The sequence below is a fragment of the Ovis aries genome, chromosome 11 (assembly GCF_016772045.2).
Source record: "Ovis aries strain OAR_USU_Benz2616 breed Rambouillet chromosome 11, ARS-UI_Ramb_v3.0, whole genome shotgun sequence".
Lineage (NCBI taxonomy): Eukaryota > Metazoa > Chordata > Mammalia > Artiodactyla > Bovidae > Ovis > Ovis aries.
In genome coordinates this window covers 11,983,692-12,003,405 of record NC_056064.1, presented here as the reverse complement: position 1 = coordinate 12,003,405, position 19,714 = coordinate 11,983,692, and the positions used below count along the sequence as shown (strand labels likewise).

General features: G+C 42.1%; 1 protein-coding gene and 1 non-coding gene across 25 annotated transcripts in view; both read left to right on the top strand.

Moving 5' to 3' along the window:
• BCAS3 (BCAS3 microtubule associated cell migration factor) overlaps nt 1-19,714 on the top strand; it is a 607,379-nt gene that overhangs the window by 3,943 nt on the left and 583,722 nt on the right. For 13 of the 24 annotated variants that reach the window (XM_042255345.2, XM_042255347.2, XM_042255339.2 and 10 more), the window contains exons 2-3: nt 9,254-9,341; nt 13,404-13,458. In XM_042255345.2, coding sequence (XP_042111279.1) covers nt 9,254-9,341; nt 13,404-13,458 — 143 coding nt within the window. Of the gene's footprint in view, nt 1-7,795; nt 7,973-9,253; nt 9,342-13,403; nt 13,459-19,714 lie in introns of those variants that run through there. The other 11 variants (XM_060395159.1, XM_060395157.1, XM_060395158.1 and 8 more) reach the window with 2 other exon arrangements.
• On the top strand, nt 2,868-2,977 carry LOC114117045 (U6 spliceosomal RNA). Its single transcript, XR_003590840.1, has one exon. It is a non-coding gene; the product is annotated as a U6 spliceosomal RNA (small nuclear RNA).

Sequence of the window (19,714 nt, the reverse complement as noted above, 5' to 3'; positions counted from 1 at the left end):
TTGTGGAATTTTCCCAGACCAGGGATCGAACCCATGTCCTCTTCATTGGCAGGCAGATTCTTAACCACTGGAAGAAGTCCAGAACGTAACTTAACCAGGGAAGTCCAAAATGTAACTTTTTAACAGACATTTTCTTAAGAGCAGTTTCAGTTTCACAGCAAAATTAGAGCGGGAAGGTACAGATTTCCCACGTAAGTCCCCTGCTGTTGTTCAGTTGCTCAGTCATGTCTGACTCTTTGTGACCACATGGACTGCTGTACACCAGGCTTTCTTGACCTTCACCTGGAGCTTGCTCAAACTCATGTCCACTGAATCGGTGATGCCATCCAGCCATCTCATCCTCTGTCGTCCCCTTCTCCTCCTGCCTTCAATCTTTGCCAGCATCAGGGTCTTTTCCAATGAGTCAGCTCTTCGCATCAGGTGGCCAAAGTATTGGAGTTTCAGCTTCAGCATCAGTCCTTCCGATGAATACCCAGGACTGATTTCCTTTAGGATTGACTGGTTGGATCTCCTTGCTGTCCAAGATATTCTCAAGAGTCTTCTCAAACACCACAGTTCAAAAGCATCAATTCTTTGATGCTCAGCTTTCTTTAGGACCAACTCTCACATCCATACATGACCACTGGAAAAACCATTGCTTTCACTATACGAACTTTGTTGGCAAAGTAATGTCTCTGCTTTTTAATAAGTCCTCCACACACAAATTCTGTTCTCAGGGCGTGTTTGTAGGTCCAGTTTGTTCATAAGAACTCAATTAACACAGCTGGCTATACAGTACTGTACTGTAGTATGTTTATAATACTTTTCACAAAAATAATACATATAAAACACACACAAAACATAAAGACAACATTTTTAAAGTTATAGTACAGTACCTTGAAAAGTACAGTAGTACCAGCTATATCTGCGCTGCTTTCACACTTGTTTCCAGACTTGCTGGGTGTGAAATAAAGACACTGTATTACTGTATTCTATACAATACTGTGCAGTAAAGTGCACAAAAGTGCAACCACTTGTAGAGGATACACGCACACGACAATGCACACCTGATGCGTGAACTAACCTACCTTATTAGACACAAATGCACGTTCGCACCTTTGAAAGTTCACAACTTGCAGGTCTGTATGTAGGTGGTTTACAGTGTATGTCCTGCCTTAACACATGTACAATCACCCTTGCTATCAAAATGCCCAACCAGAGAGAGAAAACTGATGATCATGATTTTTTTTTTTACCTCTGTGTTTTTCCTTTTTTTGGCCCCTGCTCCAGGCTTACAGGATCCTAGCTCCCTTGCCAGAGACTGAACCTGAGCCCTTGGCAGTGAAATCGTGGAGTCCTAACCACTGGACTGCCAGGGAATTCCTTCTTTGTTTTTCCTTATACTTGACTGACAATTAAATATTAATGTTCACCAGTGAACATTAATAGGTCTATTATTTCACCACTGCTTAAGTCAAATAATATTGTCCAAGTGTTTTTGTGGCCAAAACAAGTGGCAGTGGCGCGTTTGAGGCTAAAAAAAGAATTCTAATCCTATCAAACAAAAATAGAGGAGAAAATATTAACTGATCTTGATGTTTGGTTTGCTTATGGATAGTTCCTTGACAAATCTCAAAGTTTTGATTCTGGACTGCAGGGCCACGGGATTTTAGTAATCAGTGATTTATTACAATGGGTCATTATAGCAACTGGAAGAAAACAGGACTGTAGCTTGAACTTACTTTTACACTGAAAATGAATTTCCCAGCTGGGAATCCAAAGAAGAGATTATTGAAAATTTTCTCCATGACCCAGTAATCTGAAATGACTCATGAACTAACAATATGTACTAAGCCCCCCATAAGTCATGTTCATTCAAAACATGGTTACCACAGGACTTACGTGATGGTTGGGTTGGTTGTGAGTCCGCTTGTTAATGCAGGGGACAGGGCGCAATCCCTGGTTTGGAAAGCTTCCACATGTTGTGGAGCAACAAAGTCCATGCACCACAACTACTGAGCCTGTGTTCTAGAGCACCAGAGCTGCAACTACTGAAGCCCGAGTGCTTTCGAGTCTGTGCTCCATAACAAGAGAAGCCTGCGTGCTGCAACTAGGGAGTAGCCCCCATTTGCTGTAGCCAGAGAAGGTCCAAGCACTGCGGTAAAGACCCAGCACAGCCAAAAAGTTAAACCATGATCACCACAAATTCTGTTTTCTATTTGAGGCTCATGAGTGAATCGAACACTATCTCTGTGAAGAAAAAAAATGGCGTAATTAGAAATAGCTGATTTTGTTGTTGTTTCCTCAGTTTACTGTAGCACTTTTATCTGGCAGTGACGCATTGCTGGGGCCTAATGTTCTCACATGACAGTGGAAAACCGAGTCTGTTGTCGTCTCTTAAAGAATTGAGAACTGCACACCAAAGCCTTACATAAAAGGATGAATAAATATACAGGTGTGAATGCAAACTGTTTTCCAGTTCAAGGCAGATAACACGGCACTGTGTTCTGGCAGGAAAGCTTCAATAAGAAAGGAAAGTAGGTCCTAAGGCTTGGAACTTTCTAATCCTGTAAGACTGACAAGAACTAGTTAATTTGTACACATTTCTAACTGGTTCTGAGAATTTTATTAAAAAAAATTTATTTATTCGGCTGTGTTGGGTCTCAGTTGCAGCGCACGGGATCTTCATTCCATCATGCAGTGCACAGGGTCTCCAGTGTGGTTTGCAGACTTAGTTGCCCTACAGCATGTGGGTGTCTTAGTTCCCCGAACAGGGATCTAACCCGCGTCCCCTGCATTGCAACGAGGATTCTTAACCACTACACCACCAAGAAAGTCCCAAGAATTTTAAATTTATTTACATCTCATAAAAATCCCACGAGGCTGATGCTTGCTAAGGCAACACATACCCTCCAAGTGGAATGATACGTATGTACTAAGTTTAGCATAGCCCCTGCACAAGGATGACATGCAAATTAATGAAGCATTCCATATTTTTCAGTTGTTGAATGTGTGTTTTTGTGTATGCGATGTCTTTGCAAAGATGAAATAGTATAAAACATGATGCAAATTGTACCAATTGATACGGAGATAAACAGTACCAGCATTAAACTCTTCAAAGTTTTAAAACTTAGAAAAATATACTGGGAATTCCCTGGCAATCCAGTGGTTGGGACTCCTTGCTTCCACTGCAGGGAGCAGAGATTCAATCCCCGGTCTAGGAACCAAGATCTCACATGCCAAAAAAAAAAAAAAAAAAAAAAGACCCAATAAAGTAAACAACATAAAATAAAACACACCTCCTACCAAACCATCACATTACTAAAAAAATCTTCGGAGGAGCATAATATTCTTTTTACAGTTTACAAAGGATGAAACCAAATCACAGAAATTCTCCACTAAAAAATGTATGACTTCAAGAGGGTTCATCAGATCCATAATATGTCATTCCTCAGTTGCTCAAGCCCAAAACACAGGCAGCATCTTTGATTCTCTCTTTCCCTTCTCTTATATATCCAACCCATTATCAAGTTCTTTCAATTCTGTCTTCCAAAATATTCTGAAATTGATTACTTTTCACCTCTACTGCTTCACTTCTAGCCCCAGTTCTAGATAGCTCTCCCATCTGGTCTCTTGAAATAGCCTCCTTACTTGACCCATTGCAACCACTCTTGGCCCCTCCCTAAAGACAGTTTAATGTCTGTTTAGTAGGTATAATGGTCTTTTAGACATGTAAGTGTGATCACAACACTTCCTAACTGGAAGTCTTCCAATAGATTCCACCCTAGGATAAAACTAAAACTCCTTATAATTCTATACACTATACTCCATTTGGCCACTGCTTACCTTTCCTAACTAGTTTGCTATCATTTTCTACTTAATCTGCTTTGGGGTTTTTGGAACACATTTATTTTTGCTAGATCTTAATTGCGGCACTTGAACTCTTAGTTGCAGCCATGTGAACTCTTTGTTGTGGTGTGTGAGATCCAGCTCTCTGACCAGGGGTTGAGCCGGGGGCCCCTGCATTGTGATCACAGTCTTAGCCACTGGACCACCAGAGAAGTCCCAATCCACTTTGTTTAGACACAGTATTTTTCCCATTATTCGTCAACATTCATTCCTTTCTTAAGGCCTTTGTACCTGTTGTTTGTTTTGTCTAAACTGCTTTTCACTCAGAGCTGCTTAAAACCTGCTTCACTGAAATCTTGGTTCAAATGCCATCTCCTCAGAGGCCTTCCTTTACCACATTACCTAAAATAAGCTATCTCTTATCTCTATTTATCTGGCTTATTTTTTCCCCCATAGCATTTTACACTATTTGAAGTTCCCTCTTTGAGGGCTTCCCTGGTGGCTCAAACGGTAAAGCCTCTGCCTGCAATGCAGGAGACCCGGGTTTGATTGCTGGGTCGGGAAGATTCCCCTGGAGAAGGAAATGGCAACCCACTCCAGTACTCTTGCCTGAAAAATCCCATAGACAGAAGAGCCTGGTAGATTACAGTCCATGGGGTCGCAAAGAGTCGGACGTGACTGAGTGACTTCACTTCACTTCACTTTGTCCGTTTATTTCTGTCTTCCTATCAGAGTGCAAATTCTTTGGTTGAAGAAAGACACATTGGTTGATTTATTTATTGCTGTATCTCCAGAGTCTAGAATATGACTGACACTTAGTAGGTGTTCAGATATTTATTGATTGAATGAGTTTGTGTTTATCATATTTGTCTCCTTGTTTCTTCCATAACTGAAGGGGAATAGTGAAAGAGTTATGGAGTTTAAAAATGCATATACAACAGTAATTTAGACTGAAACACTTTGTACAAATACTAGCTATTCTACTTGTTACTGTTACCTATTGCTCTCCTCTGGATTTCATCTTTATTCCTTTTTGTGGGTCAGAGACAACATGAGAATAATGATTTAATTAACTAATTCTGAATGTTGAACCATCTGTTGTATTCAGGCCTGTTACGTGTTAAGGGAAATTCAACAATATAAACTCAACTAGAGCCAGACATCCTGGAATGTGAAGTCAAGTGGGCCTTAGAAAGCATCACTGCAAACAAAGCTAGTGGAGGTAATGGCATTCCAGTTGAGCTATTTCAAATCCTGAAAGATGATGCTGTGAAAGTGCTGCACTCAATATGGCAGCAAATTTGGAAAACTCAGCAGTGGCCACAGGACTGGAAAAGGTCAGTTTTCATTCCAATCCCAAAGAAAGGCAATGCCAAAGAGTGCTCAAACTACTGTACAATTGCACTCATCTCACACGCTAGTAAAGTAACGCTCAAAATTCTCCAAGCCAGGCTTCAGCAATACGTGAACCGTGAACTTCCTGATGTTCAAGCTGGTTTTAGAAAAGGTAGAGGAACCAGAGATCAAATTGCCAAAATCTGCTGGATCGTGGAAAAAGCAAGAGAGTTCCAGAAAAACGTCTATTTCTGCTTTATTGACTATGCCAAAGCCTTTGACTGTGTGGATCACAAGAAACTGTGGAAAATTCTGAAAGAGATAGGAATACCAGACCACCTGACCTGCCTCTTGAGGAATCTGTATGCAGGTCAGGAAGCAACAGTTAGAACTGGACATGGAACAACAGACTGGTTCCAAATAGGAAAAGGAGTATGTCAAGGCTGTATATTCTCACCCTGCTTATTTAACTTCTGTGCAGAGTCCATCATGAGAAACGCTGGGCTGGAAGAAACACAAGCTGGAATCAAGATTGCCGGGAGAAATATCAATAACCTCAGATATGCAGGTGACACCACCCTTATGGCAGAAAGTGAAGAGGAACTAAAAAGCCTCTTGATGAAAGTTTAATTGGAGAGCGAAAAAGTTGGCTTAAAGCTCAACATTCAGAAAACGAAGATCATGGCATCTGGTCCCATCACTTCATGGGAAAATGATGGGGAAACTGGAAACATGGCTGACTTTATTTCTTTGGGCTCCAAAATCACTGCAGATGGTGACTGCAGCCATGAAATTAAAAGACATTTACTCCTTGGAAGAAAAGTTATGATCAACCTAAATAGCATATTCAAAAGCAGAGACATTACTTTGCCGACTAAGGTCCGTCTAGTCAAGGCTATGTTTATTCCAGTGGTCATGTATGGATGTGAGAGTTGGACTGTGTAGAAAGCTGAGCGCTGAAGAATTGATGCTTTTGAAGTGTGGTGTTGGAGAAGACTCTTGAGAGTCCCTTGGACTGCAAGGAGATCCAACCAGTCCATTCTGAAGGAGATCAACCCTGGGATTTCTTTGGAAGGAATGATGCTAAAGCTGAAACTCCAGTACTTTGGCCACCTCATGAGAAGAGTTGACTCACTGGAAAAGACCCTGATGCTGGGAGGCATTGGGGGCAGGAGGAGAAGGGGACGACAGAGGATGAGATGGTTGGATGGCATCACAGACTCGATGGACGTGAATCTGAGTGAACTCCGGGAGTTGGTGATGGACAGGGAGGCCTGGAGTGCTGCGATTCATGGGGTCGCAAAGAGTCGGACACGACTGAGCGACTGAACTGAACTGAACTCATGCCTCGGTGGAGTTTAACTTTCCGTGGGAGAAAATAAGACATACCAAAAAAACATTTTCAGAGATAACAAGCTAGCCAGGGATAGTAAAAGATCAAAAAGAATTCAAAATATTGGGAAAGATTCCTTCCTTATAGGGTTTCATGTAGGAAGCAAATCAGGAAAGACTGATGGTGCTGGGCATTTGTGTAGTGGAAGAAGAAAATTTCTCTCAAAATCTTTCATTAGCCTAATGTTCAAACATTGGGCTGATAAATATCAGTTTGGGTGTCCTTTTTTACTGGCACTAATTGAGCGTCATAATCAAATGGGTGGCTTCTTGGCTATATCTATATTTATCTTTCCAGGACCTGATTAACTGCATATTTCCGGTGAGACAGTTTCTCGACTAAACTTTTTCCTTCTCACGGTGCTAAAACCTTTTTAAATTTTTTACTGAGGTATCAACATCTCTGTTACAAACCCCATGGCTATTAATGACCCATAGTCTCAGAGGACTGTCAGAGGTATTAAATTTGATAGTACTTATGAAGTGCTTAGGTCAACATAACAATAAATGTTATTATTATTATAAAAAAAAGATGTCACTGACGGAATGACCCCAGGGAGATCTCCATCTGTTCCTTACGGGAAATGTAAACAAGTGAGGAAGGAGTCAGGCGGGGTCCACCACCTAGGTTAAACAGACAACAAGACAGCCGTACCCTTATTCAGATCACCACCCCGGCTCCCGGGAGCCCACAGGGGGCAAACCAGCCTCAGCTCCCGGAAGGTAAACACATCGAAAAAGGCGGGGCAGAAGGCGGGTTCGGAATGGCTGAGTGGCCAGCGAAAAGTGATTGGCAGCTGCCATGTCCACGTGCTTTGAGCTTCGAACCAGGTGTCGCGAGAATTCGATGTAAACACACCCGTCCCGGTGTCGAGTCTGACTGCTAGGCTGCGACGCCCGAGTGAGGGGTACGGGCTTCTGCGGCATGACGCTTTGTGACCGGGCCACGAAGGCGCTGGGTACAGAGGAAAACAGACGTGTGTGTAACTCCCAGCCACCTGCCTGCGTTCGCAACCGAACCTGACACCTCGGCTTCCCTCGAACTCGGCATACTGTTTTGTTTTCCCTCGAGCCCCAGCGGATTGGGTCAATTCAGGAGGCGGGCCCGCCTCTTTCCTACTTGCTGGTTGGCGAAGCTGACCCCTGAGGGCGGTGCTCGGCCGCGGCCGGTGTGCTCCTGGGATTGGCTGGAGAGGTAGTTCCGCTGAGGCGTGGTAGGAAGTGGTAACCGTCAATCACGAGGAGGAGACTCCAAACACTGAGCCTTGAGCTGGAGCGCAGCGTTTACCGGCGGGGCGGCCGGTGAGAGGGCTGGCGGTGCGGTGTGGCTCGGAGGAGGCTGGGCGAGGACCAGGGGCGGGCAGCGTGAGGGCAGGCGGTTTGGCTGGCGGAGATTCAGCGAGGAGGGGCTCTGGAGGTCGGAGGGGGAGGGGAGGCAGGGCCAGGGGCCAGAGGGCGGCCGGGGGCAGCGGCAGCTCGGTGTTGGAGGTTAAGTGGGTAGCGCCGTGCTGATGTCTTTCAAGAGAGTGGGGCCTGAGGGGCTGGCGAGGGTCGTTCTCGGGAGACGGCGTCCTTAAAGACAGTTTCTTGGGAGGCTGTGTTTCGAGAAATAAAGGGTGGAATGGAAATGAGAGGGCTGAGAGGCTGGAGGTGAAGGTCCCTTCTGAGGAAGGGGTCCCTGGGCTAGCTGGGGCAGAGGGTCTTTCGCTTGTAGCAGATGGGAATCGTCTGTGGGCGAGATTTCCATTAAGGTGATAGAATGCCCCTTGTTTTAAAAGAGGTGGCTTTAGGTGCTTTCAAGATTAGCTCCAGGCTATGTGCTGTCTTCTAAGATCTTTCACATTGCTGTCTCTTTTAACCTTAACCAAGTGTGTTCCATGCTTTTAAAACCTCCCAAGTGATTCAGATGCTTGTTATAGACATTCAAGAATCAGGATGCAGTGATGGGACTGGAAAGGATAAAGGGCTTCTAATGTCATATAAGTTTTTATTACTTACTTAGACTCTGGTGATTAGGTTACAATAGCAGAGGGGTTAACAGATATGATTTTGAAAATCTTGTTAAACTGTGACCATGCAGTCTCTTTTAAAATACATAATTGATATGAAGTATTAGATTAGTTTCAGATGTACCCATAATGATTGATATTTGTATATATTGTGAAGTGATCACCACAATAAGACTAGAAAACACCCATTAGGATACATATGTCGTCTTACTGATAGATTACGAAAGATCTTAGTTGGAAGGTGTTACCTCACTGCTCCATTTGGTCTTAAAAAAACTGTACCTTGTATATTTTTTATTTTCTCAACATTAGAGTTCAGTTAATTCTCTAATTTTGGCTCACAAAGGTAGCACATTTGTTTTTATAAAGTGATCCTCTGCTAGACTTTCCATCCCTTCCTAGTTTCTGTTAACAGGAGCTCAGCGGGTCCTACAAGAGTCTTAACTAGTTTTGTGGTTCTGAGGCTTGGTCCAAATAAGACCTCACAGTAGTTTGAAAAGTACTTTTGTCTGCTTCTTCCTATTCTGCCCTCTGCCCTTTCGGGTATAAGAGGAATTGCTGGGAAATTTTCCTATATTTTATGTCTTTTTGACAACGGATCTCTAGCGAGCAATCATGTATCTTTCTTCTTATCCAGAACAGTAATGATCCTTTTTTTTTTTTTGTCTGTCTGTTCATTCTGGAAACAGGTTTTGTGAATGAAGCAATGGCTACAGATTCCCCCAGAAGACCCAGTCGTTGTACTGGTGGAGTTGTGGTTCGCCCTCAGGCTGTCACGTAAGCGAATTTCAGATGAACCTGATAGGTGAAAGAAAGATTACTCAGAATAGTAACAGTCAGGTTTCTTTCCTGAGCAGTGCTTGCTTCTGAAAATCTGTTTAACTTGGCTTTACAGGATGACAGATATCATTGATTGCCAAAGCCAAATAAAAGCAATAATTGGAGGGTCAAGTTGATGTGTTTAGCACATTTATAGACTACATGAAAAACACATGAGTACTGTTTTTTCAAACCTCAGTTTTAACGATTAGTGGGTCATTAAATCAGTTAAGTCGATCAGGACTGTTTAAAAAATAGAATATAATAGAAAATATAATTGGAGATTAGCATTGTGTTCTGACAAGCACATAGATATATTCATTCACATGTATGTGTGTGTTTACTATGTGTGTGTGGATGTGCTCAGTTGTGTCCAACTCTTTGTGACCCTGTGGACTGTAGCCCACCTGGCTCCTCTGTCCATGGGATTTTCCTGACAAGAATACTATATTGTGATGTAAAATATATCACTCCAGGTCTCAGTCAGAAAGTTTCAAAGTCAATGTCACAGAGAGTACATTTCTATATTTTAAGCATTTTTTTTGACAAAGCATATCTGTACTTTCTAGGAGCTTATAATCTAATGTAGTTTAAGATGTGTATACTTGTAAGCACTATAATGAATAAAAAAGATGCCAGCAAAATAGCATGAGAATTTAGAGGGAATATTTTAGGGAAAGTATTTAGTTGGAGTACTTTAGATCTGAAAAGGTTTTGTTAAGAGGATAACATTTATAGCGTACTTTAAAAGTAGAATATAATTTGGGCAGTTAGAATCAAGGGCACATTTTCAGCAAAGGGGATGGAGTAAGCAAATGTGGGAAAGGCAAGCTGTTTTCATAAATGAAATCTTAGGGAAGTTGACCTATTTAAAGGAGGTTGGGGTGGACAATCAAGACCCTTGGATACCTGGCTAAGGAGATGAAGTTTGTTTTCTGTCTTTCAAAAATGTTCAGAAGGGAATTGTAGCATTTTGGATTATTTCCCTTGGACAGTTTAGCATGTTACATAAAGATTCCCTTTGTAGATTAACAGAAACATATACATACTATGATAATTTACCATTAAACTTCCTTCCTTTTCCTCTTGTGTTTCCCAGGGCTGTATATTCCTTCACTAACTAAGGACCATGGCAACAGGTTAAGCATATTATTAGCTGTGAGTTAGGTGCTATTTCAGTGTTCATTTTACAGGTGAGGAAACCAAAGCAGAGAGATACCAATTTTCCTTGATAACAGTCAAGAAAGGAAACCTGGATCAAACCCAGGCAGTTTGTGTCCAGAGTCTGTGCGCTTTATGCACTGTTCTATGCTGCCTCACCATATGGTATTCCACATATATTGCTTTCGTTATGCAACATGTAATTTTAGAGTTTTTTTGAAGTTCTTTAATTTATTCAGTGTTCTCTTAACAAATAATGCTTGAGCATCTACTCTGTGCCTAAATATTGACTTATGGATTCTGGAGATAAAAGGTAAATATGAGAGAGGGATTCCTTTCTGTAATAGAGTTTACATTCCAGTGGGGGACACAGTCCATAAAGTAATTACAGGCTGTGATCAGTGCCCAGTGTGCTCTGATGGAGAGTGACATCGGAGAGTGTGATTTAAGGCTGTCAGGGAGGGCCTCTCTGAGGAAGTAACACTAAGGCTGGAGATCTGAAAGACAGGGAAGAGTTTGAGAAGGAATCCATGGAGAACAAAAGCTGATGTAAAGGTTTTGATTCAAAGAAGAGCTTGGTGTGGTCTAGAAATTGAAGTTGCATGTGACTGAAGCAGGCTAAGTAAGGAGAGGGGGAGAAAAATGAGGTTGGAGAGGAAGGCCTAATCAGTTTTTATAGGTATCTAAGCATATTACCGTTAAAAAAAAAAGGATTTAGAATAACTCACATTGTTTCCTCTAAATGTAATTTTTCACATTTCTCTAAAATGAAGTTGATTTGGTGTTTTGAGTAATGTTTTTTTCTCCATTTGCTGATACCCATATATTTCACATTTGAAATATCTTCAGGATCTTTAATATGGGCTTCTAGGTGGCTTAGTGGTAAAGAATCTGCCTGCCAATACAGGAGACACAGGAGATGTGGGTTCAATCCCTGGGTTGGGAAGATCCCCTAGAGGAGGGAATGGCAACCCACTAAAGTATTCTTGCCTGCAGAAATCCTGTGAACAGAGGAGCCTGGTGGCTACAGTCCATGGGGTTGCAAAGAGTTGGACATGACAGTGCACGCACACACGCATGCAGTGTCCTTAATAGTTCTTCACTTTTATGCATTTTGATATTTTCTCATGCCTTACCTATGTCGAGTTCTGTGAGGATTTCTTAATAACTCCTAATGCCTGCTGCTGCTGCTACTGCTGCTAAGTTGCTTCAGTCATGTCCGACTCTGTGCGACCCTATAGATGGCAGCCCCCCAGGCTCCACCGTCCCTGGGATTCTCCAGGCAAGAACACTGGAGTGGGTTGCCATTTCCTTCTCCAATGCATGAAAGTGAAAAGTGAAAGTGAAGTCGCTCAGTCGTGGCCGACCCTCAGCACCCCTTGTGGACTGCAGCCTTCCAGGCTCCTCCGTCCATGGGATTTTCCAGGCAAGAGTACTGGCGTGGGGTGCCACTGCCTTCTCTGCCTAATGCCTGCACCTGCATCAAAACAGATTCATTTTGCTGTACACAGGTAAGGGATTAGGATTAGGTTCATAACCAATTTAAAGAGAAGGTCACTGAATACTGAGTCATCAGCAGTAGTTTTTCTTGCTCTAACTAGGGCATTCTTCTGCTCTGACTTAGGAAGATCCTGCTTTAGTCAAGTCTTCTCTCATCACTCCTTCCGTACAAGTTAAAAGTTGTATCTATTGGGTACAATAGATACAAATGAACTTTTTGGCCAACCCAGTATATCAAAATAAGAGACTGTGTGGCCATAAGAAAGAATGAGATATTGCCATTTGTAGCAGTATTGATGAACCTAAAGATTATCATACTGAGTGAAGTAAGCCAGGCAAAGAAAGACAAATCTATGATAGCACTTATATGTGGAATTTAAAAACAAATACAGATGAACAGACTCACAGATAAAGCAAACGTATGGTTACCAAAGTGGAAAGAGAAGGGGAGGGATAAGCTAAGAGTATGGGATTAACAGATACACACTAGTAGACACAAAGTAAACAATAAGGATTTACTGTATAGCCCAGGGAACTATGTACAATACCTTATAATAACCTATAATGGGAAAGAATTAGGAAAAAATAGAAAACTGAATCGCTTTGCTCTGTACACCTGAAACTTACACAATATTGTGATTCAACTATGAAGTGAAGTGAAGTGAAAGTCACTCAGTTGTGTCCGACTCTTTGTAACCCCATGGACTGTACAGTCCATAGAATTCTCCAGGCCAGAATACTAGAGTGGTAGCCTTTCCCTTCTCCAGGCGATCTTCCCAACCGAGGGATCAAACCCAGGTCTCCCACATTGCAGGCAGATTCTTCACCAGGTGAGCCACCAGAGAAGCTACTCTTTGTGACCCAGTGTTCTGGAATTCTCCAGGCCAGAATACTGGAATGGGTAGTCTTTCCCTTCTCCAGGGTATCTTCCCAACCCAGGAATGGAACTGGGGTCTATTTCAATTTAAAAAAATGGAGGGACTTCCATTTTCATTCTTAACCACTTGCATGATCCAGTGGTTAAGAATCCTTGCTTCCATTGCAGGGGGCACAGGTTTGATCTCTGGTCAGGAAACGGAAATCCTGCATGCCATGTTGCACAGCCAAAAAAAAAAAAAACCCCAAAACACATGACTTTTAAAAAGAGTTAATGTTTGAAAGAAATTTAAAGCTCATTTGCGTTTAAAAACATATTCGGAGAAATTAAGAAAGCAAGTTAGCAGAATTACCCGGTGATGAAAGTTGTTTTTTTCTTTTTTAAGTATTATGAATAACTTTCTTAGAGCATGTAGAAAGAGCTTTTCCTTGTTTTATATTTAGCTGTCATGTTAAATTTTGTCCATCTCACCCCCTTTTCAGGGAGCAGTCCTACATGGAAAGTGTTGTGACTTTTCTACAAGATGTTGTGCCTCAGGTAAGTATCTCTGTGGTTTTGGAAATACCATGTCTTACTCTTGGCCAGGGAAATTCTGAAATATTCTGTTCCCTGAGTTTGATACCAGTATTATCAACTTAAGAAGGACTTTTGATGTTTTAGCATCGCGAGCATTGGTAGTGTGGAACTGTTCCTGCTGTTACTATTAGATGTGCCTTAGTTTTGTGCTGATGTTGTCATAATTATGTTTCTTTAGGACTTGATTTCCTAAGAGGAATCAAGGTGAGGTACTAGTTGAGAGATGGAGCTTGGGACTGCCTATTTGGGTTCTGTTTCCAAAATCTTTCTCTTGTCTTAAATGTTGCCTGTTGAAAGTGAAATAAGCAATATGTGCTTTGCATTTGGTTAACAAGATATTATATTAACCAAATACTGAGTGCAGATCTGTATCACTTGTTACTCTAGGGCTTCCCTGGTGGCTCAGACGGTAAAGAACCTGCCTGCAGTGCAGGAGACCTGGGTTTGATCCTGGGTCAGGATCCCCTACAGAAGGGAATGGCTACCTGTTTCAGTATTCTTGTCTGGAGAATTCTGTGCACAGAGGAGGCTGGAGGGCTACAGTCCATGGGGTTGCAAAGAGTCGGACACAACTGAGTGACCAATGGTTTGTTACTCTAAGAGAGTAAGCCCTTTACTGCTCACTCTGTAACTGTGAGAATAAAGAATGAGAGCAACTCTCCTGGGATCATCTCTAGTGCACCATCACCCAGACTTCAATTAACGTAGATAACACTTGGTGCACTTGTTAAAAATAATAATTTCCAGGCGCATCTCCAGGAGAGTTTGTCTTAAGGGAATTGAGGCGGCCTCCAGTAACTTGTGTCTCTAGGAAGAATCTCAGGTGATTCTTGGAAACAGTATCTTCGAGAAGTTGCTGGTTAGTGGAGTTCCTAAAGGGGAAGAGTTCTGGTTTTCTCTGGTGCCGTCAGTGTTCCGACTGCCATGATATCTGTAATTGCAGTGATGAAAAAGGGCATTCATAAATCCAGTGTCCCAGCTTTAGGAGAAGGTCCTGGAAAAGTCTAAAATCCAGATTTCAATTGTATTATATCAATTGTGTTCTTCAAATAAGGGAAAATATTAAGGCATATTTGGTCTTCCTTTATTATATTCAGTCAACTTTGATGAAAATAAGTCATGATGGCAAGATCTCTGGGGCCTGTAAGGCAACATAAATGCTTTCTTTTCTTGAGAAACTTGGGTAAGTAGGGAAGTCAATGGCTTGAAACAGTCAGAGGTAGTAGTAACATATCAGTAAGTGCTGTACCTGGTAGTAACAGGCTGAATATTTAATTGCTCAGGGAATGCACAACAAAGGAAGAGTGAAAGAGTCAAGTTCCAAAGGACATTGAAAGTGGGGTCAGTTGAAATGAATGCAAATGTGACAGTGAAGGAAACTGCCCAGCTGGGTATGGTAGGCAGCAAAGTTGCTGTGGCTGTAGAGACTCTTGTATAGCCCAGGCTTAGAGTGCAATCAGGGCCAAAATCCAACTTAGTCTTCTACAAACTGTACCTTTCTCTTACCCCCTGAGTCTTGATATGAGGCTAGTTCTAAGGGAGGAGCATTTGAACATCTTGATAATCTACCTTCCCGTTAGAGTGCCCCTTTATAAAATTTTCCAAAGGCACCTTTTGTGTTTGTGGATACCCTGCATAGCAAGCAGTTTTTTGTCAGCTGGAAGAGAGAGACTGCGATCAGAGGCTTTGAGGGACTAGTTGGAGAGTTTTCTAGATAAACGAGAATACTGGATTGAGCAATAGATTGAAAATAGGGGGCTGCTAAAACTGATTGGGTTTTAGCCAAGAATGTTATGATGGTGCAAGGTGGAAGATTAACTTAGTTTTTATGAGGATTATACATCAGGAAGGGGATAAGCTATGCAATTGACTGTGAAGATTGGGATCAGAGTTAGGTACCTGTGGAAGTAAAGATGTAGTTATGGATCTAAGAAGTAGAATAGTCATTTAATAAGTTTGCATTGTGTAAGTCATTATTCTAGTGACTGTGGAAAGAAAGCAAAAATTCAGGCAGCAGATTTTACTCAACCAGGTGCCACTGGTTGGGTGCTGTGTTAAGGGATGCTCAGTGCCTGTCCTAAAGGCTTCATAGTCTAGAGACTTCCCTGGTGGTCCAGTTGCTAAGACTCCATGGTTCCCATGCAGGGGGCCTGGGTTCTATGCCTGGTCAGGGAACTAGATCCCACATGCTGCAACTAAGTTTATATTCTTCACCTAAAGATCCCATGTGCCACAACTAAGACCTGGAGCAGCCAAATTAAAAAAAGCTTCTTGGTCTTGTGCAGTAGTCAGGCAGACCCTTTCTTTAAAGGGCCAGAGAAGTTTTGCAGCTCATATAGTCTTTGCTACAACTGCTCAGCACTGCATTTTACATAAAAGAAAAGGTATGGCTGTATTAAAATAGAGCTTGATTTATGAACACAGGTTGTTCAGTCACAAGTCGTGTCCTACTTTTTGACACCTCATGGACTGTAGCCTACCAGGCTTGGGATTTTCCAGGCAAGAATACTGGAGTGGGGTGAGATTTCCTTCTCCAGTGAACACAGGTGGTAGACCAGATTTGATGACCCTTGGTCCCTTTTTTCCACATTTAATCCAGAATAGAATGGGAAAGACTAGAGATCTCTTTAAGAAAATTGGAGTTACTAAGGTAAAATTTCATACAAAGATAGGCCCAATAAGGGACGAAAATGTCAAGGACCTAACAGAAGCAGAAGATGTTAAGCAAAGGTGGCAAAGATACACAGAAAAACTGTACCAAAGAGCTCTTAAGGATTGAGTTGACCATGATGATGTGGTCACTCACCTAGAGCTAGACATCCTGGAGTGTGAAATCAAGTGAGCCTTAGAAAGTCTTACTACAGACAAAGCTAGTGGAGGTGATGGAATTCTAGCTGAGCTATTTTAGATCTTAAAAGGTGATGCTGTCAAAGTGATGCATTCATTATGCCAGCAAATTTGGAAAACTCAGCAGTGGCCATAGTTTTCATTCCAGTCCCAAAAAAAGCAATGCCAAATAATGTTCAAGTTACCCCACAATTGCACTCATTTCACAGGCTAGCAAGGAAATGCTGAAAATGCTTCAAGTTAGGCTTCAACAGTACGTGAGCTAAGAACTTCCAGATATACAAGCTGGGTTTAGAAAAGGCAGAGGAACAAGAGATCAAATTGCCAACATCTACAGGATTATAGAAAAAGAAATGGAATTCCAAAAAAAAAACTACTTCTGCATCATTAACTATTTTAAAGCTTTGACTGTGTGGATCACAACAAGTTGTGTAATATTCTTAAAGAGATGGAAATGTTAGACTACCTTACCTGTCTCCTGAGAAACCTGCATGCAAGGACAAGAAGCAACAGTTAGAAGTAGACATGGAACAACAGACTGGTTCCAGATTGGGAAAGGAGTACGTCAAGGCTGTATATTGTCACCCTGCTTATTTAACTTATATTCAGAGTACATCATGTGAAATGCTGGACTGGATGAATCACAAGGTGAATCAAGATTGCCGGGAGAAATATCAACAACCTCAGATACGCAGATGATACCACTTTAATGGCAGAAAATGAAGCGGAACTAAGGAGCCTCTTGATGAAGGTGAAAAAGGAGAGTGAAAAAGCTGGCTTAAAACTCAACATTCAAAAAACGAAGATCATGGCATCCAGTTCCATCACTTCATGGCAAATAAGTGGGGGATATGTGGAAAAAGTGTCAGATTTCATTTTCTTGGGCTCCAAAATCACTACAGACAGTGACTGCAGCCACAAAATTAAACGATGCTTACTCTGGAAGAATAGCTATGTCAAACCTATACAGCTGGAGACATCATTTTGTGGACCAAGGTCTGTTTAGTCAAAGCTATGGTTTTTCTAGTAGTCATGTATGGATGTGAGAGTTGGACCATAAAGAAGACTGAGTGCCGAAGAATTGATGTATTTGAACTATGGTGCTGGAGAAGACTCTTCAGAGTCCCTTGGATTGCAAGGAGATCAAACCAGTTAATTTAAAGGAAATCAGTCCTAAATATTGATTGGAAGGACTGATGCTGAATTTCCAATACTTTGGCCATCTAATGCAAAGAGGTGACTCATTGGAAAAGACCCTGATGCTCAGAAAAATTGAGGGCAAGAGGAGAATGGGACAACAGGGGATGAGATGGTTGAATAGCATCACTGACGCAATGGATATGAGTCTGAGGAAACTCCGGGAGATAGTGATGGACAGAGAAGCCTGCCTTGCTGCAGTTCATGGAGTCGCAGAGTCAGACACAACTTAGCGACTGAACAACAACAAATCCAGAATCTGCCATTTTGCATTCAGCCACATGGAAAATGATACATCTTTGTTGAGGTTATGTTCCAACTCCTGCTTTATCCTGGGAATCACTGAATTCATGGAACCTAAAAATTATTCTCTGGGTTTCCAAGTATCCCTAAGAGGGAGAAAATGTGTTGTCAGACTTATATCAGCTTCTTCAGCTGTCACAAATAGTGTGAATTCCTGCTGTGTTTAACAGATGTCATTGATGGCTGTTAGAAGCTCTAAGCTGTGCCCTTTGATTTAATAATTGTACTTAGGAAAACTTAACTAAAAAATTCTCAGAAAAAGTTACAGCCGAGAACTTTTCAGTGAGAAGTTTTGACATTTTTCAGTGTGAAAAATTGTAGCCACAGGACTTCCCTGGTGGTCCAGTGGCTAAGACTCTGTGCTCCCAATGTAGGGGGCCAGGGTTAGATCCCTGGTCAGGGGACCAGATCCCACATGCTGCAACGAAGACCCAGGGCAGCCAAATCAATCTAAATAAAATTATAGCCTGTCCAAATGTCAGTAATAGTCAAGCAAATTATATGTGGTCTCTGTAGAATAATTTGCTATAATTAAAAGTAATACTTTTGACAAAGAGCATGCAACGGAAGTTATTTTCTCTCCAGTGAAGAAAAAACATACCTACAGTGACTGTTGCTGTGTTTTTTTAAATTCAGTAATAACTCTGTGCTTCTTAATGTGTATATGTTTTAGAAACCAGATAAGGAATAAAAGGAGAAATAACAAGTCCTGTATCAGTAATGGGATAAAACCATCAAGTCTAAATAAGAGAGCAGTGCTGTTGGATCTTGATTGAAGGAGGGCTAAAAATCAGTGCTGGGGGAGAAATTATGTGCCAGTACACTGACCTCCAGTAAACCTGAATGGGGGCCTTCCCTGGTGGCATAGTGGGTAGGAACTGCCTACCAATTCAGGGGACACCAGTTTGATCCCTGGTCTGGGAAGATCCCACATGCAGTGGAGCAACTGAGTCTGTTCATAGCTGCTGAAGCTTGCACTCTCTAGGGGCCTCCAGCCACAACTAATGAGTCCCTGGGCCGCAACTATTGAAGCCCAGGTGCCTAGAGCCTGTGCTCCGCAGCAAGAGAAGCCACTGCCGCGAGAAGCCTGCCTACTGCAACTGGAGTGTAGCTCCACCGTCCACAACTAGAGAAAGCCTGCGTGCAGCAGCGAAGACCCAGTGCAGCCAAATAGATAGAGCAGTGTGTACATATTAAAAAAAAATCTGAATCAGCACCTGGTGAGTCTGTGCTTCACCGACAATAAACGACTCAAACATGAATAAAGGATATCATCGAAAGCTGGGAGGCAAAATGACATGATGTCACATGCCTTCTAGATGCCAACCTGCAGGAAGGCACACAATATGCTTTGGTCAACTTCATAGAATTTTCTCAAAAATGCTTAGTAGAGAGCAGTATGTCTACTGAGGAGAGATGAAAACCTGAAGACGTAGCAAAAGTATTGCAAGCCTTGTGAAAGTTGTTTCTCCCCGAAGGGGAAAGAGAAGAAGTCTTAAGAATCCCAATCCACTGAAAAGCCTCTTTTAACCTTGTTTCATGCTGCATGTTGGCCAGAAGTCAAAGGAGAGCTTTGTGTAAATGTTGCAGAGGAATTGGGAGAATGTTGATTAAGGAGGTGATAAGCTGCCTTAAGGGTTCCCCGATGGCGCAGCAGTAACAAATTTGCCTGCAGTGCAGGAGAGGTGGGTTCAGTCCCTGGTTTAGGAAGATTCCCTGGAGGAGGAAATGGCAACCGACTCCAGTATTCTTGCCTGGAGAATCCCATGGACAGAGGAGTCTGGTGGGCTGCAGTTCATAGGGTTGCAGTGAAACTGAAGTGACTTAGTGCACACACACACACACAAGCAGCCTTATGCTAAATGGAAGA